The 27313-nt window shown below is 41.7% G+C and overlaps 1 protein-coding gene across 3 annotated transcripts in view; it reads right to left on the bottom strand.

The window, feature by feature from the left end:
• The window catches only part of Ylpm1 (YLP motif containing 1), a 72822-nt gene that overhangs the window by 22992 nt on the left and 22517 nt on the right, over positions 1-27313 (bottom strand). For 2 of the 3 annotated variants that reach the window (XR_013044418.1, XM_006982842.4), the window contains exons 5-11: positions 15412-17523; positions 12671-12788; positions 6992-7412; positions 6055-6147; positions 5651-5840; positions 4941-5059; positions 3299-3453 (exon numbers count right to left, since the gene is read on the bottom strand). Coding sequence is in view for 2 of the 3 variants with exons in the window: in XM_006982842.4 (XP_006982904.3) it covers positions 3299-3453; positions 4941-5059; positions 5651-5840; positions 6055-6147; positions 6992-7412; positions 12671-12788; positions 15412-17523 (3208 nt within the window). In the remaining variant the exon portion in view is untranslated. The remainder of the gene's footprint in view (positions 1-3298; positions 3454-4940; positions 5060-5650; positions 5841-6054; positions 6148-6991; positions 7413-12670; positions 12789-15411; positions 17524-27313) is intronic. The other variant, XM_016001414.3, reaches the window with a different exon arrangement.

Below are 27313 nucleotides of genomic sequence, written 5' to 3'. Positions count from 1 at the left end.
GCAGTATAGCTGGGTCTTGAGGAAGATTGATTCCCAATTTTCTGAGAAACCACCATACTGATTTCCAGAGTGGCTGTACAAGTTTGCATTCCCACCAACAGTGGAGGAGTGTTCCCCTTGCTCCACATCCTCTCCAACATAAGCTGTCTTCAGTGTTTTTGATCTTAGCCATTCTGACAGGTGTAAGATGGTATCTCAGAGTCGTTTGTACTCACTCATAAGTGGATACTAGATGTAAGGCCAGGCATGGCCAGACTGCAGCCCATGGCTTCGGAGAGGCTAGCTGACAGGGAGGGACACATGGATAGCTCAGCGAAATAGAAGTGGATGGGATCTGCATGAGGGGGCTGGAGGTGAGGGGGTGGCGGAGGGCAAGGAATGGGGGATGAGAACATAGGGAAATGGAAGAGTTGAGTTGGAGCAGGGATGGAGTGGGAGAGCAGTGAAGGAGATACCGTGATAGATGAAGACATCACGGGAGTGGGAAGAGCCAGGGTGCCAGGGAAGCTCTCAGGAATCCACAGGGATGACCCCACCTTGGACTGCTGGCAGTAATCGAGGGGGTGTCTGGACTGGTCTACTCTGGTGACCAGTCTAGTGAATACCCTAACTGTCATCATAGAGCCTTTATCCAGTGACTGATGGAGGCAGATGCAGGGATCTGCGGCTGGGCGCCAGGCTGAACTCCTGGAATCCAGTCGATGGGAGAGAGGACAGATTCGCCGTTGAGATAATGATGGGAAGACGTGCAGAGATGACCGGCCACACTAGTGGAAGCCCATGAACTGTGGACTGGTGGCTGTGGAGCCCTCATGGGACTGGACTAGGCCCTCTGGATATGGGAGACAGTTGTTTAGCTTGAACTGTTTGGGGGACACCTGGGCGGGAGGATCGGGGATCCATCCCTGGTGCACGGGCAGGCTTTTGGGAGGCCAGTGCCTGCGGTATGGCACCTAGTGCAGCCTTGGTGTGGTGGAGAGGGTTTTGGACCTGCCTTGGTTCTGTGTGCCTGGCTCTGCTGACTCCCCATGGGAGACCTTGATTTGGAGGATGTGGGGATGTGGGGTGGCTTGGGAGGGAGGGCTGGGGGATGGGAGAATGTGGAATCTGTGGGTGGTATGTAGGGTGAGTAGAAAATTTCTTAATTAAAAAAAATGGAAAAGCCGGGCGGTGGTGGCGCACGCCTTTAATCCCAGCACTCAGGAGGCAGAGGCAGGCGGATCTCTGTGAGTTCGAGGCCAGCCTGGTCTCCAAAGCGAGTTCCAGGAAAGGCACAAAGCTACACAGAGAAACCCTGTCTGAAAAAAAACTAATAACCCTTTGTGAGTAATAATATTCAACCAAGTAGAAATAGAAGGAAACTTCCTCAACCTGATGAAGAGCACTATAAAACTCCATACCTGAGGCCAGCAAGATGGCTCTGTGGGTAAAGGCATTTGCCTCCAAGCCTTAGTATCTATGTTTGATCCCTGGGACTTACACATTCAAAGAGAACCAACTCCTGCAAGTTGTCTCTGATCTCTGTTAGTATGTTTTGGTACATGTGTACATGTGCCTCCCCACATATAAAAAAAAAAAAAAAAAAAAAAAAATCCAGAGCTAACATCATGCTCAATGGTGAAAGACTGAAGGTATTTTCTCTATTCAAAAATCAAGATAAAAAAACAAGGCAAAGAACGTCCCCCTCTTGAGACATCTAATCACTAAGTAGACGAGCTTAAACCATAAAAAGTACAATTATTTTGCAGATGACATAATCTTATATTCAGAAAATTCCAAGAATTTGCTAAAAATCTTTGGAAATGAAAAGTTCACCAATGTTACTAAACACAAGATGAACACATAAAAATAACTTGTATTTCTATACCTAAAATGAGCAAGCCAAAAATAAAAAAAAGCCAACTATGTAAACAATAACATTAGTTATAAATAGATTAAACAATTCAAACGCACGCGCACACGCCTTGAGATGTTTCCTGGGATCAACATGGTGGAAGCAGAAAACCAACTCCCGAAAGTTGTCCTCTGACATCCATATGTGTACACCAGCATGGTGCACATACACAAAAAGAAATACAATTTAAGAAATAAAAATTAAAGAGCCCATAAACACATTGAAAGCAGAGGGATGGTAAAAGATAAAGAGAAGTGCCATTTTACCACTGGAAACATATTCTAAGGACCTTTAGCAGACGCCTGAAACCATGAGTAGTATTCAAATCTTACAATACCTTGATAGTTCATCTGATAATCAAGACAGCTACTAAGTGACCAACAGGTGGGAAGTGTGGACATGGCAAGGGATGACTCAACTGCAAGATTTCATCATGCCACTAAGAACTGCACATGATTTTAAATTCATGAATGATTTCTGGAGTTTTTCTTTTTCTTTAAGTCAGTGTCTTCTTAGGCAGAGCAGGCTAACTTTAAACTGAGATCTGCCTGCCTCTGCCTCCTGAGTGCTAGGTTTAAAGTATGTGACACCACACTAGGCACCAACTTTAATATTTTAATTACAGTTATTGCATCACTGTTGACTTCAGAGAAGTGTATCTGCTTGAAGTGCAACCACAGACAAGATGGTGGACTACTGTATCATTCAAACAACAACAACCATAGGACAGACAGGATAGCTACAGATTGAGAGTAGGCAGAGAGGGCTGGAGAGATGGCTCAGCAGTTAGGAGCGCTTGGTGCTCCTGCACAGGACCTGGATTCGATCTTAGCACCCACAAGGCAGCTAGCTCACAACCTTCTGTAATTCCTGTCCCAAGGAATCTGACTTCCTCTTCTGACCTCTGTGGGCACCAGGCACACATGTAGTGCACTACATACATATGTGGATGGATGAAATCTTTTTTTAAAGAGATTTATTTATTTATTATGTTTACAGTGTTCTGCTTGCATATATTTCTGTAAGCCAGAAGAGGGCACCAGATCTCATTACAGATGGCTGTGCGCCACCACGTGGTTGCTGGGAATAGAACTCAGGACTTCTGGAAGAACAGTCAGTGCTCTTAACCTCTGAGCCATCTCTCCAGCCCCTGAAATCTTTATTATAAGATTACTCAATATTAGACAAATTTCAAAGTATATATATATATATATCAGAGAGAATATCAGGAAATTAAACCTAATCAAGTCTCCTAATTCTCCCTCTTTTTGTTCCACATATCATAAAGGCAAACCTACTTTTTCTCTTTTCAAAATGCAATTAATTAAACTAACTAAAGAAATAAACAACCCTCTTACGGTTTTTAGGATTACAAAAAAGAACAGTTCAGTTCACAGGACTCACTCTTTCAGGCCTGCTCTCTCGGCCTGGTGGTTTCAGAATGTCATCCACATTCTTGGACTCAGGCTTCTTCTCAACCCGTGGAGCTGGAGGCGGCTGGTGGCCCAGGGCAGGAGCTGGAAGGGGCATTCGCTCCTCTGGGTAAGTTCTTCGCTCTCCTAGAGTTCCAGCAGTTGAATAACATTATTATTTACACAGTAATTATTGTGGAAGGTAGTAACTTTCTGTTCTCATCCTAATTATAATTCAGATCAGGTCTAATGAGGTGAGGGTCACTTTAAATGTAATTAATACACAAATCTACTGCAATTGAGAAAATGAAAAGACCGGCATGTATCTGGGGAAAACAGATTGTTCTGTAAAATACTGAATCCACCGTTATTCATATTAAACATAGGAAAACATTCAGCAACAGGACCTAGAGAAGTAAATATTTTGCTAGATAGCCCAAGCATGACCAATCCTGTACAAGTTCTATGACTTTTGCTTTATAGTTTAAGAGCAAGAGTCATTGCTTAGGAAAGCTTATTCCTGAGAACAGGTGGGAGTTTCTAGTTTAAGTGCAATTCACAGTAATGAGGAGGTAAGACCAAATTCAGTGTCTAACAGTAAGTGCCTTATACTTTATCAATTCCATGGAACAGCATGGAGCCACTAAGAGGTTTGAATATGGGAAAATTTATATGATGCAGTTATTAAATAGAAGAAATACAATAAAGATAACTTTACGTAGGAGTGGGGATTCAACTTAGCATTGTAGCACTTGCCCAGCATGTGTGAGGCTTTGGATTTGATGCCTAGTACAGCCCAAAAAAAACCAAAACAAAACAAAACAAAAACCCCACAAGAAAACTCCTGGCTTTATTCCTGCTAACTTCATAAGTAAGAATGAGGAGAGAAGGAGGGCTGGAGTGATGGTTCAGCACTCAAGAGCACTGACTGCGCTTTCAGAGAACCAAGGTTCAATTCCAGTACCAACATAAAAGCTTCCAACAATCTGTAACTCCACTTCAGGGGCTCCCTGGGCACCAGGCATGCACACAGTACACAGACATACACGCAGGAAAAGCACCCAGACAAATAAAAAAGGAAATAATAATTTTAAAAAGAGAAAATGAGGGGCTGGAGAGATGGCTCAGAGGTTAAGAGCACCGACTCTTCTTCCAGAGGTCCTGAGTTCAATTCCCAGCAACCACATGGTGGCTCACAACCATCTGTAATGAGAATTGGCACCCTCTTCTGTATACATAATAAAAAAAAAAAAAATTCTAAAAAAAAAAAAAAAAAAAAAAAAAACAAATTGAGCAATGTATCTTCTATTTCATGGAATAGTTTGCTCAGTATTGGCAGTGATTTTTTTTTTAAAAAAAAAAGAGAAAATGAGGGAAATACGTAAAATTAAAGTTATACTATGGTGTGTAGTGGGATTCTAAATGACTCTGTTTTTCAAAACTTCTTTAATAGTATAAAATTTAAAATTAAAATTTATTTCATTAATTACATTACTTTTTTTATAATAATGCTACCATCTCTTAAGAAATCTCAAGTACAGTTTATTATAAATGTTTAAATCCACAGCTACAATGAAAACCACCTTCTATTTGTTTACATTTTCAACATAGTTGTTGTTAGTAAGGCATCCTACCTCCAAACATGGATGGGCCTTCATAGGGTGGTCTATCAGACTTCCGGTCATAGGATGGCCTATCAAATCCTCCTCTTCTGGATGAGGAATGGTCTTTTTTGTCTCGATATGACTGATTCCTACAGGGTGTTACAAGAGTTTTTGGTGAATATATAAATATTTGGAAGGTCTCTGCTTTGTAGCACAACATCATTATCTGCCCATTGTCTCTATGGCACTTATTCCATAGTCAATATTTAAATGTTAAACTTGCCTTTTCACTTATATCTACCTAAACATCTCAAGAGTTATAAAAATAAATTGCTTGCCTATAAATTAAGTACTTGTTGCATTTTATCAATAATATTATGCTAGTCCTGGTAGCACACGCCTTTAATCCCAGCACTCGGTAGATAGAGGCAGGCGGATCTCTGTGAGTTCGAGGCCAGTCTGGGCTACAGAGTGAGTTCCAGGACAGGCTCCAAAGCTACACAGAGAAACCCTGTCTAGAAAAACCAAAAAAACAGAGAGAGAGAGACAGACAGACAGAGGGCAGGTGCTTCTCTGTGAGCCTGATGCCAGCATGGTCTTCAAAGCAAAGTTCCAGGAAAGGCAGAGCTATATAATAGAGAGACCCTATCTAAAAAAATCAAACAACAAAAAAAACAACAACCTGGTTGAATTTACACAAGATATTTTACATACATAGAAAGGCATTTTTTACACCATACCTGTCATCTCGGGGTCTACGCTCTCTGTCAAATCGATCCCGCTCATAGTCAAGAACACGATCCCGGTCTCTATCTCGATGTGTCTCTCGGTCCCTTTTAAAATCTCGATGATCTGCTGTATTAGTTTGACGGTCAAAATAAGGTTCACGATCTCTGTCTCTATCACAGCGATCACGCTGCATTATATGCTCTATAAGAACAATACAGAGTAAGAACTACAAGTGTTTTCAGAACTAAAGCAAGAAGTACAATTTTAACTTCAGAAATAGTACAAATCAATGTCTTAAATTTAAGAACCTTTTAGTGATGTTAAAGGTAAGCCTAATCTTGCTAAGGAGGAAAATCTTATAATAATTAGGCCCTAAAGTTAAGCTTAAAATTACTTTTCTCTCTGGGAATCCTACCTGCATCAAAAGTTGACCTTTCAGGTAATGGATCTGGGCGTAGAGTTATTCTTTCTCCATATGGTATCTGTTCAACTTTATTAGTAGGCATATCTGGCAAAGAAAACCAGGGAGGAAATATAAGAATGAAGCTTAAGGAAACCAAGCCTCAGGTTAATAATTCCTATAGAAGTCTAGCATGGTAGTACACACCTATAATCCCAGCACTCAGGAGGCTGAGGCAAGAGGATCTAGAACCTGCAGTGATTATGAACTACATAATAAGTTCCAGGGCCAGCAAGAGAGTGACTCAAAAAACTTATAATCCCCTCTCCAGAAAACCACTTCCTGTCAGGTGCACTGGTGTACACTCTAATACCAGAACTTGGGAGGTTAGGAGCGGGAGTTCAAGGTCATTGTCTGGGCTAGTTTACATCAACTTGAAACAAACTAGAGTCATCTGAAAAGAGAGACCCTCAAATGAGAAAATGCCTCCATAAGATCCAGCTGTAAGGCATTTTCTCAATAGTGATTGATGGGGAAGAGCCCATCCTATTGTGGGTGGTGCCATTATTGGGTGGGTGGTCCTAGGTTCTGTAAGAAAGCAGGTTGAACAAGCCATGAGGAGCAAGGCAGTAAGTAGCACCCTCCATGGCCTCTGCATCAGCTCCTAACTTCAGGTTCCTGCCCTGCTTGAGTTCCTATCCTGGCTTCCTTCCATGATAGATTACAATGTGGAAGTGTAAGCCAAATAAGCCCTTATCTTTCCAACTTGATTTTTGGTCACGATGTTTCATCACAGCAATAATAACCCTAACTAGGACAGAAATCCTCTGCGACACAGTGAGTTTGAAATCAGCCTTGGCTATGAGATCCTGTCTCACAAAACCAAACTTATTAACACCACCAGCAAACACTTCCTGTAGAACCCCAGCCATATTTCACCATCATTACTCACCTCGGCCATGGCCATAGTCAACTGTATGCTGCACTGGTGGTGGTTTGGACATTGGTGGCATACCCATAGGCATTGGGCCAGGAGGGGGAATGGAAGAATGAACAGGTGGGGGTGGTAATACCGGAGCAGACTGAATTGTTGCAGTGTCTGACTTAAATTCTGAATTCAGTCCTTGATCAACATTTGTATCCCAGAGCCCATAGAAAGAATCTTCGTCCCAGCGTTCCTGTTTCATAGATGAAGTTTTTCGCTTTATAACTGGGGGAGGAGGAGGTGGTGGTGGAGGCGGCGGAGGCGGTGGTGGTATTGGCACAGGTGGCCTAGTCATAGGAACGGATGATCTTGCTGGTGGAGCAGAGGGTCTTACGACTGACCCTGGTGGCTTACTCATAGGAGGGCGTGGTCTATAGGCTCCTGGAGGCTAAGGAGAAAGCAAACGGCTTAGGAAGCTAGTCACCACATACACTGTCACAGGTGAGTGGAAATCAAAATCTAGTTCTCAATCCACTAAAAAATTAATATACGAGATATATTCAAAATGTAAAGCTTTTGTGTTTTTAAAGACACTAGTAGACACTGGGGAGATGGCTCAGTGGTTAAGATCACTCACTGCTCTTGCAGAGGACACAAGTTCATTTCCTCGTACCCACGCTGAGTGGACCATCTGTAACTCCAGCTCTAGGAGGATCTAAGAACTCTGGTCTCTGTGGGCACCTACACACACACAGCTATTGCACACATATACATAATGTAAAATGTGTGCACATGTGTGCATGTACGTACACACACACACACACACACACACACACACACACACACACACACACACACACACACACACACTCCCAGGGCCTGGTGGTATATGCCTTTAATCCCAACACTTGAAGATCTCTGTGAGTTCAAGGCTAACCTGGTCTACATAGTAAGTTCCAGAACTGCCAAGACTACATGCTGAAACTCCATCTCAAAAAAAAATTTTTTTAAATAAGATACCAGCAGGAGATAGGGAGATAACTCTGCCAGTAAAATGCCTGCTATGCAATATGAGGACCTGAGTTCAAGTAACAGAACTTACATAAAAAATTTGGGCATGGTTTGGAAGGATGGTTCAGTGGTTAAGAGCACTTCCTACTCTTGGAGAATACCTGAGCTCAGTTCCCGGCACTCACATGGTGGCTTACAACCAGCCATCTGTGACTCCAGTTCTAAGGGACCTGATACCTCTGACCTTTGAGAGCATTCATGTGGTACATATACAAACAAAATATTTACAAACATAAAATAAAAATAAGTAAATCTTTTTTTTAAATTGGAAATGGTGGTACAACTGGGGAAGCAGAGACAGGCAGACCCTAGAGCTTCCCTGACCAGGAGTCCTAATCTAATGTGAGCCCCAGGTCTGTGAGATATCCACCATCTAAAACACAAATACACAGTTGTTTGAGGAACAATAACTGAGGTTGACCAGTGGTTTCCATACATACATACACACACACAGAAACACCAGCAGGAAAATGAAGACAGGCCACAGAAAAGGAAAAACATAGAAATGTCATTCCTAATAAAAATAATTGAATTCATAATATATAAAACTTTTATAACTCTAGCTGGGCATGGTGGCATACCCATTCATCCTACAGGGAGATGGAGGTGTATCAGTTCAATGCCATCCTCAGCTACATAGTTAAGTTTGAGACCAGCCTGGATTATGACATCTTGTTTCAAAGATAAACAAAAACCCCAGCAAACTGCTGATAATCCCAGAATTTAGGAAGAAGAGGTAAGTGAATCTCTATGAGTTTAAAGCCAGTCTACCTGGCCAGGTAGTGGTGGCACACGTCTTTAGTCCCAGCACTTGGGAGGCAGAGGCAGGCGGATCTCAGTGAGTTGGAGGCCAGCCTGGTCTACAGAGCGACTTCCAGGACAGCCAGGGCTACACAGAGAAACCCTGTCTTGAAACCACCACCCCTGCCTGCCCCCCAAAAATGAAGTATCAACTCTTGCTGTAACATGAACTAAAAAATGTTATGCTAAGTAAACGCAGCCAGATTAAATTTATATGAAATACGCACAGAGGCAAAACTACAGAGACCGAAAATGTGCTAAAGGCTGCTTGGTGCTAAGGAAGAACTATAAGCTAGTACAGATATTTTACTGGATAAGATGTTTTAAAATTAGATTATAGTAACACGTGCTCAGTGAATTTAGTTTAAAAGCCAGTGAGAGGCTAAGGAGATTGCTCAGTTAGGAAAGTGCTCAAATAAAAACACTTCCTCCTTTCCATTTCTCTTAGTCTACTGGTTGTGGTCTATTTATTTTACAGTGACAGCTATTTTGGACCTTGGAAAGCCAACAGTATATATTACTTATGTTCATCTGGAGGTTGTGCTTTAAAATTAGACTTTTGGAGAGATGACTCAGTGGTTAAAAGCACTGGTTGCTCTTCCAGAAGACTCAGACATGGTAGCTCCCCACCATCTGTCTTCAGTTCCAGAGGCTCTATCATCCTTTCCTGGCCTCTATGAGCATGAAGCACAGTAAGTGGTACATTTACATAAATGCAAACACTCATATTTGTAAAATTAAAAATAAATATATCTCAAGAAAAAGACACATATTTTAAAAATAAATAAAATCAGGGCTTTTGAGTAAAAATGGACTTTACTAATATTAATTAACATGGGAAACATTTGGGAGGGGTTTCAAGACAGGGGTTCTCTGTATAACCCTGGCTGGCCTTGAACTCAGATCCGCCCGCCTCTGCCTCCCAAGTGTTGGGATTAAAGGTGTGCGCCACCACCACCCAGCAGCTTGAAAAACTATTAATGTTACTAGTTACCAACGATGTGTACAAGGAGGCTGTAGAGATGGCTCAGGAGTTAGAGCACTCATGCTCTTCTAGAGGACCTGAATTTAGTTCTCAGTACCCACATTGGGTGGCTCACAACTGTCTATAACTTCAGTTCCAGGGGATCCAATGAAAGCTCTCTTCTGGTCTAGAGCACCCACAAACACATGACACACATTCACACAGACAGGTACATACACTTAAAAAAAAATCTTAAAAATGTATACTGGCTATGGTACAGATGTATGTTATACAATTATATAAGAGAGTTGTTTGAATGTGTTAAGAGTAAGTTTTAAATGCTTTTATTATTTATTTGTTAGGTCAATACTTAATTTTATTAACAAATAGGAGACCAATTGTCTCTGGCTGTGTCTGGCAGGTAGACCTAAAAAGCAGCATTATTTGAGCAGAGAGAATGTCTTTATTTTTTCCCCCCACAAGACAGGGTTTCTCTGTGTAGTGCTGGCTGACCCGGAACTCGCTCTGTAGCCCAGGCTGGCCTCGAACTCACAGAGATCTGCCTGCCTCTGCCTCCTGAGTGCTGGGATTAAAAGCATGAGCCACCACCATTCGGCTGGGAATGTCTTACTTTTGACTGAAGTTTCCCACTTTAGGAATTTAAAATATCCAAAATAAAAACCTGATACAAAGAAATTCATTAAAGTTGCATTAATAATAGTGAAAGATTAAAAGAAAATAACCAGCATAAATGAAACAGTTCAATAAATTACTGTGCATCAAAACAGTAACATATAGCAATATGGGAAAGCTTGTTTTGTCAGATAACAAGTGGATCTATAATCTAGATCAGTGGTTCTCACCCTTCCTAATGCTGCACCTTTAACACAGCTCCTCATGTGGTGGTGACCCCCAACCCTAAAATCATTGCATTGCTACTTCTACTTCATAACTCAGTTGGCTACTGTTGTGAGAGGACTAGTTAGGTATGGAGCACCCACATCAGGCTCACAACTGCCTTCAACTCGAGCTCCCAAGTATCTGACAGCACTTCTGAGCTCTGACGGCACCCACAGCATGTACATAAACTTCAACACAGACAGATATACACTCACTCACACATACAAATAAGCCTTTTAAATACACCGTCTGTTTGGTTTAGTACATAGTAATACTGCCTAACGTGGAGTAGAGGGTAGGCACTGCTCCAAATACAAGAAGAGTATGAGAGAACTTTTTTGATGTGATGGAAATGTATTATTTTAATACAGTTGTTAAATGGTGGGGAGTGGCTGGAGAGTTGGCTCAGTGGTTATGAGCATCTGTTATTTCTTTTTACAGAGAACCAGGTTTGATTCCCGGCACTCACATGGAGGCTCACAACCATCTGAATCTTTACCTCCAGTCCCAGGGTATGTGAAGCCCTCTTCTGACCTTCATGGGCCAGGCAAGTTCATGGTGTGAATACACACACGCGGGCATTCATACATACACTAAACAAATCTAACAACAACAATAATTTAAAAAGGAGTAAGGGCTAGGGAATTAGCTCAGTGGTAGATCACTTGCCTGCCTGAGAGACACTCTGGGAGCAACACACTGGGATTCAGTCCTCGGGATCATACTCTCCTCCAGACCCTCACAGTCTTAAAGTCCAAGGCCTGGCAAGATGGCACCTGCTGCCAAGCTGATAATCTGAGTCTGATCCCTGGGGATCCACATGGTAGAAGAAATGACTCTAAAATGCTCTCTGCTGATTTTCCCATGGGCACTATGGCATGACCCACACACAAAATAGATAAATAAATGTAATTTTAAAAAATAGTTCATCACCAAGTTAAAGGTAAAATAACAAACAATGTAAGAAAAAAAAATCCAAATAAAACAGTAGAGCTTACCGGGACTTGGCTGACACAGCATACCTCTATCCCCACCCCCCCACCCCCCCAAAAAAACCAGTAGAGCTTCATCACTCAACTCTTTTCTCTGAGACAGGTACTCATACTACTAGTGGAGACTGGCCTGGAACTCATAGATGTCCACCTGCTTCTGCCTCCCAAGTGTTAGAATTAAAGGCATGTACGACCCACCATAACTGGCTCACTCAACTTTTTCTTGTTATTGTTTGAAGGGCACTCGCTGTGTGCCTAGCTATAATATTAGAGACCTGTCTCATCTAAATGGAAAAGGAGCACTATGAGTTCCCATCTAGCCCTCCCTAGATGAGACACAGGACTATCGGAAATGAATAGATTAGGTGGGGGAGGGGTGGGTACAGTACTTGCTGTGCAAGCAGAAGGCCCTAAGTTCAGATTCTAGACCACTCAGGTAAACAGTGGGCACAGCACTATAAGCATATAATAACTACAGTGCTGGGAAAGTGAAGGCAGGCAGATTCTGAGGGCTGCCTACCCAGACAATCTCGCAAGACAGAGGACGGTAACTCAGGTTGGTATCTGGTCTCCGTATGTGCACATACACAGGAAGAAGCACTACCCCCACAAGTGCAGATACACCACATAACACACACAAGTGTTAGGAAAATCCGACCACCAAACTCAGGTTAGTACCTTGGCAGCAACTGCTATCCTGCCAGCAAAGCCTTGTTCTTTAGAAACGTGGGGGCTTGGGGGAGGGTGCAGTACTGAGGATTGAATACAGTCAACAGGAAGCTACAGAGTCTAGGGAAAGGAGCGAGCCTTGCATGTGTCTAACTACTGTGAAAGATGTTCAAAACTTTTCCTTTTCCAAGACTTATGTTTTTACAATGGAAATTTATGCTTATTGCAATTTAAAAAATCTAACATCATATAAACATACGCAGTAAAAACCATTTCATTTTCTGAGCACACAACACATTTTCCCCATACCGGATATATCCCAGGTCTTGATGCATTCTGTAGTCTTGAGTCCTGGGGTGGTGGATGGTCAGCCATCTGTGGCTCAGACCCAAAGTCTTTCAACTTTTGAAGCTGTTCTTTCTGTTCTCTGTAAATAAATGAAATTGCCATTGTACTTAAAGCATTATTTACACCATCCCCAAACAACTATGATTAAAACCAAATTTTTAAAAATACAAGAGCCCACACTGCACCTCTGTGGTAACATTTTCTTGCTTTTTACACAACTAACCCATCAGCCCTCTGAGACTTACAATCATAAATTATCAATGATCTTCAAAGACAGACTTTAGAGCCTGCCTCCATAGTATATTGCCTACCTATCATGTTTCTCCTTTAACCAATCCCAAATTTTTTCTTGCTAATTTTTTTTCACTACTTCAAGAGTTACATAACAGACCGTGAGTAAAATACAGTCTAGGAGGGCTTTTTCAGGCGTCTGTAGGAGGCTTGTTTTGTTTGGGAGATGGAGGTGTGAAACAGTCTCATGTACTCCAGGCTGGGCTCAAACTGGTCAAATCCCTCTGAATTCCTTCCTAATGCTCTTGCCTTCACTTCCCACGCGCTGGGATTACAGGTATGCACCACCACACTTGCCTCTCACGTCAGAGTTTAAAACTGGAATTAGCCATCATTATTTACAAAGAAAATAGTTCACATAGAAATTGAGTTTTTAAAGAGTTTTGATTAATATCAGGCCTACATTCTCCCAAGTCAACAACTAGTTATGTGGAGCCATAGTGACCATGTTAGATGAAGCAGTTCATCAAAACCCTCACCACACTCCCGAGTTCTACCTGGTCCACTGTTATTCATTTTTGTTACTTTCTCTTTAAAAAATTTTTTTTTACATTATTTATTTTTATTTTGTGTATGAGTGTTTTGCCTGCATGTGCATGCAGTGCCCAGGGAGGCCAGAAGAGGGCGTTGGATCCCATTGGAACTGGAGCTACAGACAGTGTTAGCTGCCGTGAGGGTGCTGGGAATCGAACCTCACTCCTCTGGAAGGGAAGTCAGTACACTTAACTACTAAGCCATCTCTCCAGCCCTACTTGCCAGACTCTTAAGAGCATTTTAGTTTACTATCTGCTTTAGATGGTGAGAACACTCACCGGTCTAGTCTTAGAAAAAATACTTCATATTCATAAAGATTAATTCTCATCTTCTACATTTATAGTGTCTACTACAACCTCTCCAGAATTTTTACAATATATCTTTATACACAATATTGTCACTCAAATGGACAAGACGTACATAAGGCTTATTATTGGCTCATGTAAATATTGTTTACAGTATTCCTTGTCTTTATAAAGGCATAACATAACCTACGTATTCTCAACTACAATCACTATTTTCCATTACTCCATATATTCAGATTAGGTTCTGTTGCCTAGGAAGAGGTTCAAGGAAAAAAAAAAGGTGACTAAGCGGCACCTTTCATGCGGCAAGTCTATGCAAAGCAACAATGCATGAAAAAGTAATTTTAAGTAAGGAAAGGGAAGAAACTGGAAGTTTAGTAACCAATCACCAATCAGTTTTTGTTTGCCATGAAAACATAAGATTTTAGAGTCAGAGTTCAAATTCTGGGTCTGCATTTAATAGCCAAGTGAATTTTCAGCAAGTCTTAGTGGTATTTGTAAAATGAGAATAATATTATTTTTTTCTACAAGCCTTTAGACAGATAAGTTATTTAAGACGGGAGGATCAGCGCAGTGCCCAGCACAGAGTAGGTGTGAATTAAAAGTGCCCACAATTTAGAAGCAAGCAGCTCAATATTCTAGAGCAAGCCTCACATCATGTTCATGAGTAACCTAGAAAAAAGGACTGCCTCAGACTCTTCTACAGACCAAAGAAACCATTGTGCTACTTGGAACACCTTCTTTCATTTTTACCTACAGTTATGTTCTGTATATCACACTTTTCTAGTACTAATGTTTCAGTTACAAATTCAATTGGTATAACCCGCCAATGTAGACCAGAATTGAAAGATGAAACGCACATCAGAATCTATCAAAACTTTACCATTTACTTTCTCAAAAACCTGTTTGGAATAAAACAAAAAACAAAACCAAACCAAACCACCTTACTATCGCAATTATATGAGGAACATTATAACACCCACACAGTTGATTATAAGTGAAAAAAAATCCAACTTCACAATGAAAATACAGGAAGGAATGCCTGCTTCCAGGTAAAATGAAAGGTTAACATGCCCCAAACAAAGAATCAGTACTCAGACAAATCTGAAGACACTCCCAGGTAAACCATTCTCAACACCAGCAGAGAACAAGAAAGCACCTTCCACCATCGCATCGAAGACTAGGGACTATGAAGCCTATCAGATCCAATGCCAAAGAGCCAACTGCCTACTGAAAACAATAAAGGCTCAATATACGAGTCCAGTGAAACCCAGAGTCCTGAGAGGTTGACATCTAACACTTGAAACATGCACACTCAAGGCATGCCAGCAACACATCTACAAGGCCAAGAACAGCAATCAATTTGCAAATCCTAGAGCACATTGTACAATTAACAGTTTCCAAACACCCATCCTAACCCCCAAACAGCACTGAATAACCAGAAATATAAATTCAAAGTATGTGATAAGAAATAAGGTGTAAAAGAGTACCATTAAAAATGCTTCATTTAAAAAAAAAAAAGTATGAAAATCTGTTTGAATTAAAAGAAACGATCTTAAGGAGTGCACTTACCGAAGCATTTTCAATTCCTGTGCAGCTTTCAAAATGATTTCGTGCTGCCTCTGACTGAGAACCATTACCCCTCCAAGGCCTTGGTCAGAGTCTAAATTTGCATCGGACCCCATCATTTCAGAGGAATGATGTGAGGATGGCATATGTTCCGCCATGGGGGAATGTCTATCCACATCAGACGGGTACCATCTGTCTGACAACCGTTCTCTTTCCCAGTCCATTCTGTCAGGAACATAATCTCTCTTTTCCCGCCATGTATCTCCTCTTTCTGGATACTCTCGAATCCTCAACTCACCCCTATCCCGGAACTCTCGGTCATACCCATGGTCTCGATTTCTTTCTTCTCTCCATCTATCATCCTGGTATCTATCCAGAGGTGGAAGGGGTGGGAGGGGCGGCAAAGGCGGAAGAGACGGAATGTCCCGTTCATGGAACTGTGATTCTTGTTCATCCAGTGGTCTCCCATAATCTCTGTCCCACTCATTATCCACACTTCTATCATAGAAATCCACGGGTCTTCTAATCCGATCCACGTCTCTGTCTAAGTCCCTGTCCATTTCCCTACCATAGCCCTCATCCATCTCCTGATCTCTTTCCCAATCATCCCACCAAGGGCCTCGTCTGTCCTCTCTGCTGTAGGGATCGAGTGCATCATCTTGATAGTCACGGTCACACTCTCTCCAGTATTTCTCTCTATCCCAGTCATCGAGTCTTTTTCGCTCAATTGGAGCATTTCTACCATCTAATGGGAACTCTTCATGTCCTCTCTCTTCTCCATGGTTCCACGGAGCTCTTGGAGGCTCATCTCGGTGATAAGGATACATTTTCTCCCCACTATCTCCTGGTTCCAGCCTGAATGGAACTCTATCATGACCAAAATCTGGCCTCCCTAGTCCCCTTTCTCGACTGCCTGATCTCCGAGGCGGTCCCCTCTCTCTGCTCCCAGCTCTTCGGGGGGTTACTCTCTCTCTACTTCCAGCCCTTCGAGGAGGTCCTCTCTCCTGACTGCCAGCCCTGCGAGGTGGCCCCCTTTCTCGGCTGCCAGCTCTACTGTCCTGGCTGTCGTGTGGACTACCTGGTACTTTATTCCTGCTGCTTCCTGGCCTCACCAACACCCTGTCCCGACTGCCTTCTCCTCTGTTCATTTTCTCATGACTGTCTTCTCTTCTACCCATCATCTTATCATGGAAGTCTTCTTGCTTGACCAGCCCCGGGCCTTGACTAATTGTCTGGCAACGGCCTCTGTTTACTAGTCCTTTATCCCGTGTAACTTCCACTCTGTTTTGCCCAGGACCTCTGTAAGATGAGCTGCTGCCTTTGCCTTCTAATCTATTTTCTCTGCTGTCTGGCTGAGGCAGACCTTTTCCTTGGTTGTTCTCTGAGTGGGGCAAACCAACACCCAAAGGTTTGAAGTCATTATCTGCAGCCACCCCGGCGGCGGCTGCTGCGGCGGCGGCTGCTGCTGCTGCTGCTGCTCCTCCTCCCTCAATATTCTCTAGTTTGAAGGAAAAGGTAGCTAGAGAAGGTACAGGAGGTTTATTTGCAAGGAATACAGGCTGAGTTACACCTTGGGCTTTGTCCATTTCAGTCTCCATACTTCGAGAATTCTGGTTCCAATTAGAGGGCTCTAGGGGCCCTTTCGTGACTTGGCCTTTAGGTGGCTCTTGCTGAGAGTCGCTTAGATTCTCATTGGGCTGAGCCGCCTTGGTGTCCTTGACATCTGCAGCAGTGGAAAATACATCTGATTGCATTTTAAAGTTCTTCTGCTGGTTACTACTTGTGTCTGCTAATGGTTCTTTGCTTCCTGAGAGCGGTTCTGCTTGTGACTTAGGCTGCTGCTGCTGCTGCTGCTGCTGCTGTCCAACAGTTGCTTTGGGGCCTTTCCACTGTGATCCACTCTGTCCAGGGCTCAGGGATGTACTGGGAGTTATATAAAACTGAGATGCTGGACCCCGGGGGATCCTTCCCCATTTGCCTTTAGTGCCCTCTGCTGGGTGACTTTCATATCTGGGTCTTGGCCCATCGGGGCGATTTCCTTCAAAACGAGGCCCTTTGGGTCTCGGTCCTTCACACCTTGACCCTAAATCCTCAAATCTTCGAGGACCATCAAATCTACAAGTAAAACAAAAGATATTACTCAAGACAGTAAAGCAGGAAAAGAAAATTCTCCATGTAGATTATTTAAGGCACTCTTGCCTCAGATTTGTTTACAACAGTGACTCAGTCATTAGCAAACCCCACGTCACCTCTCAGAAACCAGAACGGTAAGGCAGCAGTGCCTGGAAGATCTCAGGTCTAGATTTAGAAAGCAGCCAACATTATCTAACCCATTCAAGCAATCTGCAGCAAGTCACTGATCTACTGAAATGTTAAAAAGCAATTATAAGTGTTGTGCCTTAGAACATGGAATAGTCCACTCCTTTTTAACAGAAAAGAAATTTCATAACCATGAGTACTTTTAGGGTTAAATTATAACCAAAAACCAATTAGCAGGAATGTACAATATAATTATAAATATTGTTGGAGCCAGAACTAAAATCTTAACAAATGTCATACACTCATGCAAACACACACACACACACACACACACACACACACACACACACACACACACACACACACACACAACAGGCATATTTTAAAAGTGTTCTCTAAAGTTTTTCAAGGTCTGGACAGAAACGTGTTTGCTATGGACCACCACTAATTAAAGAAACATTCCATCCAAAAGGCAGTATAAAAAATAATAAAATGTCATCAGAGCCCCCAGAATCTACAGTCAAATAGAAAAATACCAAGCGTAGACAAAGTGTCAACAGATAAAAAGACAACAGGCAGAGAACGGTCAGCACTGTCCAGGTGAGAGGAGCCCCTACAATGGTTTATAGAGCAGAATGCTTCGCTTGGAACTTGAAAGGCAGCTTCTGACGGGACGGCAAGGGTGCCTCAGGCTAAGAGACGGAAAGAGGCAGAGAAGTGCACACCATGTGTGCAAATGGTTTAGTGCGGCCAGAGCAGAGGGGGTGGGGAGGGGTAGAAAGACAGCGCGCTAAGGAATAAGGCAAAGAGGCAGGTGACTGCCACTCTCTGAAAGACCGTGTGTGTCTGTCTGCCTTGGACGGCAGGCTTTACTGCTGACATCCAATACTCACCCTCTCCAACTCTAATCCAGTTCCAGGGCATCTAGTATTTTCTTCTGACCTCTGCACTTAACAGGCAAGAACATGGTTCACAAACATGTATGTAGGCAAACACTCATACACAATAAATAATAAATAAATAAAGATGAGTAGATGTGGCAGTCTGTTTGTGCACGGTGGGGTGGTGGTGGTGGTGTCTAGTCAGGGATCTCTGGGACAAACTGGCTAGCTAACTTAGCCAGATTAGCCAGTTCTGGGTTCAGCAAGAGACCCTGTCTCAGTAAAAACAGACTATGAAAGGAATTTACTAACAATCCATCTCTAGCTTCCACATACACACCCAAACATGTGCATCCACATATAAGTCACACACCATACACAGACACACCCACAAGATAAAACAGGCTAACAGTCAAGAGTGACAGCTGCTCTTGCAGAGGACCAGAGTTCAGTTCCCAGCATCCTAGACAACTGTAATTCCAGTTCCAAGGAATTCTCTTCTGGCCTCCACAGGCACATAGGCACATATAAATAAAAATAAAATAATAATAAAAAAGGTCTTGACTCTCTCTCTGTGGGTCAACAAAGAACAGGATCAGCTGAGGTGTCTGCTGAGAATAAAGGGGATATGGAATGGCAGCCAAGAGAAGCTAGGTATAAGGATCACCTATGACCACATGACCAGTTGTAGAAATAAGAATTCTAGGGTTAGAGAGATGGCTCAGCAGTTAAGAGCATGTACTACTCTTGCAGAGAACCTGAGGTCAGTTCACAGAATACATGTCCACAGCTCACAAGTGCCTATAACCTGAGCTCCAGGATATCCTGTGGTCTCATGTGCATATACCCATACACATAATTAAAAAATAAAACATATTTTTTAAAAACTTTAAGAGTTATGAGTATTTCTTAGTTCAATAATATGTATTGGAATATATACAAAGGTATTAACCAATTATTTTTGGTTCATTTGTTTTCTTTTCTGTCATTTAATAGAAGATGTATTAGCAGTAAGTTTTATATGCTAGTATTAAAGCTACAGAGTATTAAAGAATGTGATGAGCAAGAAGTGAACACTATGTCAAAGACCTCTAAAGGGAAAGGATTAGTGGTTTGGGTTGTCCAGTTGTAAACCTCACACCAGGTATAAAAATCTCCCTAGGGACCAGTGCAATCAGAAACATACATAGAAAGGAATTGAGAAGTGAAGTTCGGCCCACCTTGCAAACCTATCACAACAAAGTAGAAGACACATAAACCCACAATAAATGTACCAAGTACATTTAAATAAAGAGAGGGGACCTACAGGAGACCAGAGTCTTAGGTTTGAGGTCGTTTTAAATTTTTATTTTGCTTTGTTTTTATAGACAGGGTGTCTATCTCAGGCTGGCCTTAAACTCCTTATGTAGACAAGGATAACTTTTGATCCTCCTGCCTCTACCTCCCCAGTGCTGGGATTATATATATAATATATAGGCATAGTCCACCATCCAGTTTGTGGAGTTGCCGAGGATCAACCAGAGCCTCTACATGTTAAGAGAAATACTCTGCCAGCTGAGCGATATCCTTAGCCCTTGTTTTTAAATTCTGGAAGACAAGTAACAGCAAAATGTTATGAGCAGTAACTTTCAAAAGAACTGTGCTGATAGCAGGGAAAGATAAAGTGAAAATGTGGCTGGTGGGGCTGGAAAGATGGCTCAGAGGTTAAGAGCAATAGGTGCTCTTCTAGAGGACCTGAGTTCAATTCCCAGCAACCACATGGTGGCTCACAACCATCTGTAATGAGATCTGATGCCCTTTTCTGGTGTGCTGGCATACATGCCGATAGAGTACTTGGTACATAAATTATTTAAATAAATAAATCTTTTTTAAAAAGTGGCTGGTTTGTCTACAGAACCCAAGAAGGTCAAGATTCCGAAGTACCAGAGATGTGGAGGAAAGACAAGAGTTAAGATACTTATTCATCTTCTCAAAATAAAAGATACAACAAGCCCATCAAGTGTGGTGGTTAATGGTCTTGAAATGGATCCAGGCCTAGAAGAAGAACCAAGGCCAAGGTAGATGAACCCCAAAGAAAACCTGAAACTTAGCACCCAAGTTCCGCTCCCCCAGGAACTAACTATTACTGTACTGGAAATTATCATCTTATAATAATTGAGATTTATTCAACCAGGAGATGGCATGCCATCCACGAGTTGGACTGGGAACCCATTTCAACAGTGTGGTTACTATGGCAATGAAAGTAGTTAGCAGTGCTGACCACGGTACTGAGACGGCACTGACAGAACCTGCTTGCTAAACCAAGTTTGAAATTCAGACTGGAATGGCCCAACAGGGAAACGCTGCTCAACAGATGACTAAGAGACAGCCATCAACAGGACATGCATCCTTTAAGAACTTAGACCTTCAAAACAAAACAACAATTTCAAACATGAATTAAGTATAGTTGACCATATATATATGTGTGTGCGTGTGTATATATATATGTATATATACACAAACTCCCTATTACCTTCTTTTGCCCCACCTACTTCCAATGACCCCCTTCTTCCTAACCATTATCCGCTCCTTTATATCTGTGTGTGCATCCCACTGAGTTTAATTAGTGCTGCTTTGATGAGCATAGACTGAGGGTTATTTATCAGAACATGGGCAGTTTTTAACAGTGGTGTAGCCACAAGGGCTACAGCATCAGCTCTCAACCTGTAGCACAAACGACTCTTTCACAGGGGTCACATATCAGATATTCCAGATATCAGATATTTACATTACAATTCGCAACAGTAGAAAAATTACAGTTATGAAGTAGCAACAAAATAACTTTATGGTTGAGGGTCACTACAACATGAGGAACTGTGTTAAAGGGTTGAGGAATTAGGAAGGTTGAGCACCAATGGGCTAGAGAGATGACTCAGTAGTTAAGAGAACTTGTTCTTGAAAAGGAACTAGGATCGGTTCCCAGGGCCCATAAGATGGCTCACAACCACCCATAATTCCAATTCCAGGAGATCTGACACCATCTTCTAAACTCCAAGAGCACCAGGCAATAGAATCCCAGTACTGGGAGACAGGCATGTTTATCTCTGAGTTCAAGGCCATCCTGGTGTACTAGAGTGTCCAGGACAGCCAAGACTACACAGATAGACCTTGTCTCAACATCTCCCTCATTCCCCCCAAAAAGCATCAGGCACCATGCAGTATACATACATGCAGGCAAAGCATACATACATATAAGATAAAAAATGAACCCCCAGCTAAAAAAATCAAAGATATCATTAGTCCTTAATTGCTGTGGGATATTCTGTATGGCAAATGTGTTGCTCTGATTGGTCAATAAATAAAATACTGACTGGCCAGTGGCTAGGCAGGAAGTATAGGCGGGACTAACAGAGAGGAGAAATAAAAGAACAGGAAGGCAGAAGGAGTCACTGCCAGCTGCCACCCTGACAAGCAGCATGAAAAGATGCCGGTAAGCCACGAGCCACGTGGCAAGGTATAGATTTATAGAAATGGATTAATTTAAGCTATAATAACAGTTAGCAAGAAGCCTGCCACGGCCATACAGTTTGTAAGCAATATAATATCTGTGCTTACTTGGTTGGGTCTGAGCGGCTGTGGGACTGGCGGGTGACAAAGATTTGTCCTGACTGTGGGCAAGGCGGAAAACTCGAGCTACATGTAATATTCTGTTTGTGTACTCTGTTTTTCAAAAAAAAAAAATTTTAATAGTTCTAGCTATAAATAAAAACATTTCATAACAGCTTTCTTTCTAGGCCTACCTATGAACAAACAGAAATTTTAAGTTTTAAAAAATAGAACAGGGCCAGCAAGAAAGCTTAGCAGGTAAATGTGCTTTCCACTAAGCCTGAGTGCTGTCCTTGGGACTCACACGATGGGAGGAGGAAAGGCCAATTTCAGCAAGTTGTTCTCTAATCTCCACTCCCGCACACAGACACAAACAAATATAAGAAAAAATATTTGGATATATTATCTTGCAACTATCATTTGGATTCATTGGATTCTTTCTGAAATTTATAAAAAATAAAATCTTAATGATTTCCCCCTATATCCTAATAAACACTCCATAATTTCTTTATCATTGATTTGATTACTCACCATAACATGCCAATTTTTCTTTTTCTTTTTTTCTTTTCTTTTTTTTTGGTTTTTCGAGACAGGGTTTCTCTGCCTAGCTTTGCGCCTTTCCTGGAACTCACTTGGTAGCCCAGGCTGGCCTCGAACTCACAGAGATCCGCCTGCCTCTGCCTCCCAAGTGCTGGGATTAAAGGCGTGCGCCACCACCGCCCGGCTAATTTTTCTTAATTATGCTTAAAAAGACCAAAATAAGGAGACAACTACAACAAAAGGAATAATTTCCTAAGAGAATTAAACAAAAGTAAAATAAAATGTTATCATCTTAGAATTGCCCCAAATATTACACTCTGCTTTTGGGCTTCATTAAGCCCAAAGAAAACTCAAAATGTTCATGTCCTGATTATAGTAATAAAGAGAAGAGAACTAACAGGTAAAGCTGTTTTCCAATGATTACAGCTGGGGAGCTGAAGGGATGGCTCAGTGCTAAGAGCACCAGCAGCTATTCCAGAGGGCTGCATTAGATCCCAGCACCCACATGGCCTACAACCATCCATGACTGCAGTTCCAGGGGATCCAACACCCTCTTCCCACACCAGGCATGCACGGAGTTAAAACACCCAGCCACATAAAATAAGTTTTTTTAAATTATTGGAATAAAAAAATTATTATAATCAAATGGTATGTGCAAAGAGAACAGCACTCCAAGCTCTAAAAGACATATCCAGTTGCTTATATAAGTGAACTTGCCATGTGAGTCTTCACATGACACTATTCTAGAGGAATTTTCTCAAGCTTATTTGTTTGATAAACAAACAATAAATTCTATTTATTTAGTGACTGATTGGTTGTGGTGTATGGGTGTTTTGCCTGTACGCATATCTAAGAGTATCTGATCTCTGGAACTGGAGTTATAGTTCTTTCTTTCTTTTTTGGTTTTTTCGAGACAGGGTTTCTCTGTGTAGCTTTGCGCCTTTCCTGGAACTCACTTTGGAGACCAGGCTGGCCTCGAACTCACAGAGATCCGCCTGCCTCTGCCTCCCGAGTGCTGGGATTAAAGGCGTGCGCCACCACTGCCTGGCGGAACTGGAGTTATAGACAGCTGTGAGCTGCCATTTGGATACTGGGAATCGAACCCAGATCCTCTGGACAAGCAGCCAGTGCTCTCAACTGTTGAGCCATCTCTCCAGCCCTGCCCCCTTTAAATAACAATATATTCTTAAGGACAGAAGATATGCAGTACTGCCATCACTCAGTCATTAAACAGTAAAGACTTTTAACACATATTCTGTAGCAAGTATTTAAACTATCTTGATTTGCTAAAAGGATACATGACATTTATCTTTTATGAGTCAAACTATTTTATACAAAGTAAACTTACTCTCTTAAAATGCTTATTAAAACTTCAAAGTTGTTTTTCACTATCCTTTTAAATTCTTCTATAAATTGCTTCAAAATTTAAACTAAAAGGGTCCACTGAATCTAGATGGTCAACAATGACACCTTTTCTGCTACAACAGGGAATTAAAGAACTGGTTCTTAGAATATATTAAAATTTTCTATAAATCAGTAGGAAATAAAAACATATAGTCTAATGAAAAAAGCCTTGAATCAGTATTTTATAAAAAGGAAATGTAACCCAGTAATAATCAAATGGAAAGCAGTATAACTCTACTAGTATCAAGAAATGAAAACTTCCAACTATTATCACAATAGCATTAACCATGCACCAAGGCCACTAACATTTTAAAAGTATAACAATACTAAGAGTTGACAAGGAGGTTAAAGAATAATAATAAACTCTGACATAATACTGGTGAAAAGATAAACTGAAACCACCTCTTTGAAAAATCATTTAACAATATCTACCAGTGTAGAACATGTACAGACCAGACCCTACAATCCAACAACTCCAATCCTTTAGGTAAACTGTGGTATCTACACACAATGGAAAACTGTACAGGAACGAGAACGAGCAAACTACTGCAGCACACGTGGATGAGTCTGACATGTCAGGTGATGATGACAAACTACAAAGAACACACCGTGTGACTACAGCCTACACAGACGGAAGGGCTAAACAAGATCATACGCATGCATCCAGGCACACATCAAGATATATACAGCTGCCGGGCGGTGGTGGTAAATGCCTTTAATCCCAGCACTCAGAAGGCAGGGCCAGGAGGATCTCTGGGAGTTCGAGGCCAGCCTGGTTTACAGAGGGAGATGCAGGAAAGGCACAAAGCTACACAGAGAAACTGTCTCAAAAAAACAAAACAAAACAAAACAAAATCACCAAAAGACATACTGCAGGCCAGTGAGATGGCCCAGTGGGTAAAGGCACCTGCAGCCAAACTTTATGACCTAGTGCCATCCCTGGGACCCCTATGGTGGAAGGAGAGAACCAACTCCGCAGGTTGTCCTCTGACTTCTACAGTAGGCTGCAGCAAGTACATATGAGTACACACACAAAAGAAACAGACTAATAAGTGCAATAAGAAAACAGGTTTCACTATTTTTAATCATAACTGAAAATCATCAGTATTAGAATAAACAGATTTGGTAAAATATTAATGGATTATTCTCCAGATAGGAGAATGTTACATACGACACAATCTTACAATATAATATCAAGTGAAAGACACCATAGTCAAAGGAGTATGTAAAATATGATCCCATTAACAATAAAGCTCAAAATAGGCAATCTGTGATGTAAAAGACAGTACAGTGGTCCTCTTTGGGCTGGGAGGGAATGACTGAGAAGGGGGATGAGGAGAACTTTTTAAAAATTAGATTTATTCCTTTTATGAATGTTTTGCCTGCATGTATGTTTGTGTACCATGTGCATGCTTCATACCCACAGAAGTCAGAAGTGGGCACTGGATCCCCTAGAATTGGAGTTAAGGATGCTGGTTGCAAGAGCAAGCAAGGCTCTTAACTACTTTAGCCCACTGAGGAGAACTGTTTAAACACTAGGAACTAACTTTTACTTCTTGATCTGAGTAGTGATGACACGAACATGTCTCTGTGAAAATTCACAGAGCTGTATATAATAACCTGGTACTTTTCTACATTTACGTCCAATATAAAGTTTCATTATTGGAAACCAGAAGTTCTGGGGAATGAAATCCCTTATGTGGCAGCTGACCAGTACAAAGGCACTCTTCTACAAGAACCAATGGAGGGAGGACACACACAGTATCAGACCACTAGCCTTGGTGTGCAACAATGCAATGTACTGGGAAGGAAGCGGTTGTATACTTGACTTGGAGAAATCTTCAGTTTTAGAAAGCTGCATCAATCTGGATTTCTGCAAATCTTCAATGCATTTCAATAATGTATAAATATTCTACTGCCATATTTTTAGTTTTAGTTTAGCTCTGTTCTCAATTCTTGTCTTCCTACCCAGTTTTTGTTTAAAGTTTTTTCCTAGTGTAGTTTACCATATCTTTTATGTATTTATAACAAAACCTGAAACAACTAATAAAGGAAGTTTGGTTTCCTTAAGAGTGTAGATTGCAGCCAGGCAGTGGTGGCACACGCCTTTAATCCCAGCACTTGGAAGGTAGAGGCAGGCGGATCTCTGGGAGTTCGAGGCCAGCCCGGTCTACAGAGCGAGATCCAGGACAGGCACCAAAGCTACAGAGAGAAAAAAAACAAAACAAAACAAAACAAAAAAAGAGTGTAGAGTGCTCTAACTCAATCTCCTTGACTAATCAGTTTCTTGCTAATTTTGTTTTTAACTCCATTACATAGGAGAAAAAAATGTTTGAATAATAGTCACTAACTAGTCTCTGTAAGAACCGTATGAGTAGGCTGGACCTGGTGGTGCACAACTTTAATCCCAGCACTCAGGAGGCAGAGGCAGGCAGATCTCTGAGTTTGAGGCCAGCCTGATCTATCTACAAAGCAAGTTCCACTAGAGCCAGGGCTACACAGAGAAACCTTGTCTTGCAAAACAAAACAAAACGTAAGAATGTATGGGTAAAAGAAGTAGATGGGCAGAAATGGAAATGAAACAAACTAGCTTTAGGGGAAGATAGCATAAGCAGAATTCAATTTTAGGGCTAAAAACCTCAACCACATCAAAGTTGCAGCATGTTGATATATGCCTATGACCTTGGCACTCAGGAAGCTGATGCAGGAGGAGCAAGAGTTTGCAACTACTATGGGCTACATAATAAATTCCACATCAGCCTGAGCTAAGTAGCAAGACTCTGCATCTGTCTCAAGAGATGAAACCACATCAAACGAATCAAAAAAAGAAATCATGTTGCAGTTGATAAAGCTGAACATATGTAGAGTAACACAAGCAGAACTGACCAAGAGTTCAGCAGACTAAAATGGTTGCTCAAACCCAACTACATCAAATGCAAAAAGAGTTAAGTGTAAAGCCTTCAAAAAACAAAACAACTACACACGTTCAGGATGAGACAGACCCAGCTTAATACAAATGTAAAGACCTGGCAAGCAAAAAACCCATGTTTAGTTTAAAGCAAGTCAATACAATTGAGTAACCAAAAACCGGTCAAACAAACCAACACAACAAAACTACATTAAAATAAGTAAGTAGGGGCTAAAGAGATGGCTTCGTGGTTAAGAGCACTTGCTGCTCTGGTTAGAGGAACAGAGTCTGATTCTTAGCACCCATGTCAGGTGACTAACAGCCACGT

Source organism: Peromyscus maniculatus, chromosome 14 (genome assembly GCF_049852395.1).
Source record: "Peromyscus maniculatus bairdii isolate BWxNUB_F1_BW_parent chromosome 14, HU_Pman_BW_mat_3.1, whole genome shotgun sequence".
NCBI classification, from domain to species: domain Eukaryota; kingdom Metazoa; phylum Chordata; class Mammalia; order Rodentia; family Cricetidae; genus Peromyscus; species Peromyscus maniculatus.
The sequence above is the reverse complement of the archived record's forward strand: the minus strand, read 5'-3'. Positions and strand labels throughout refer to the sequence as shown.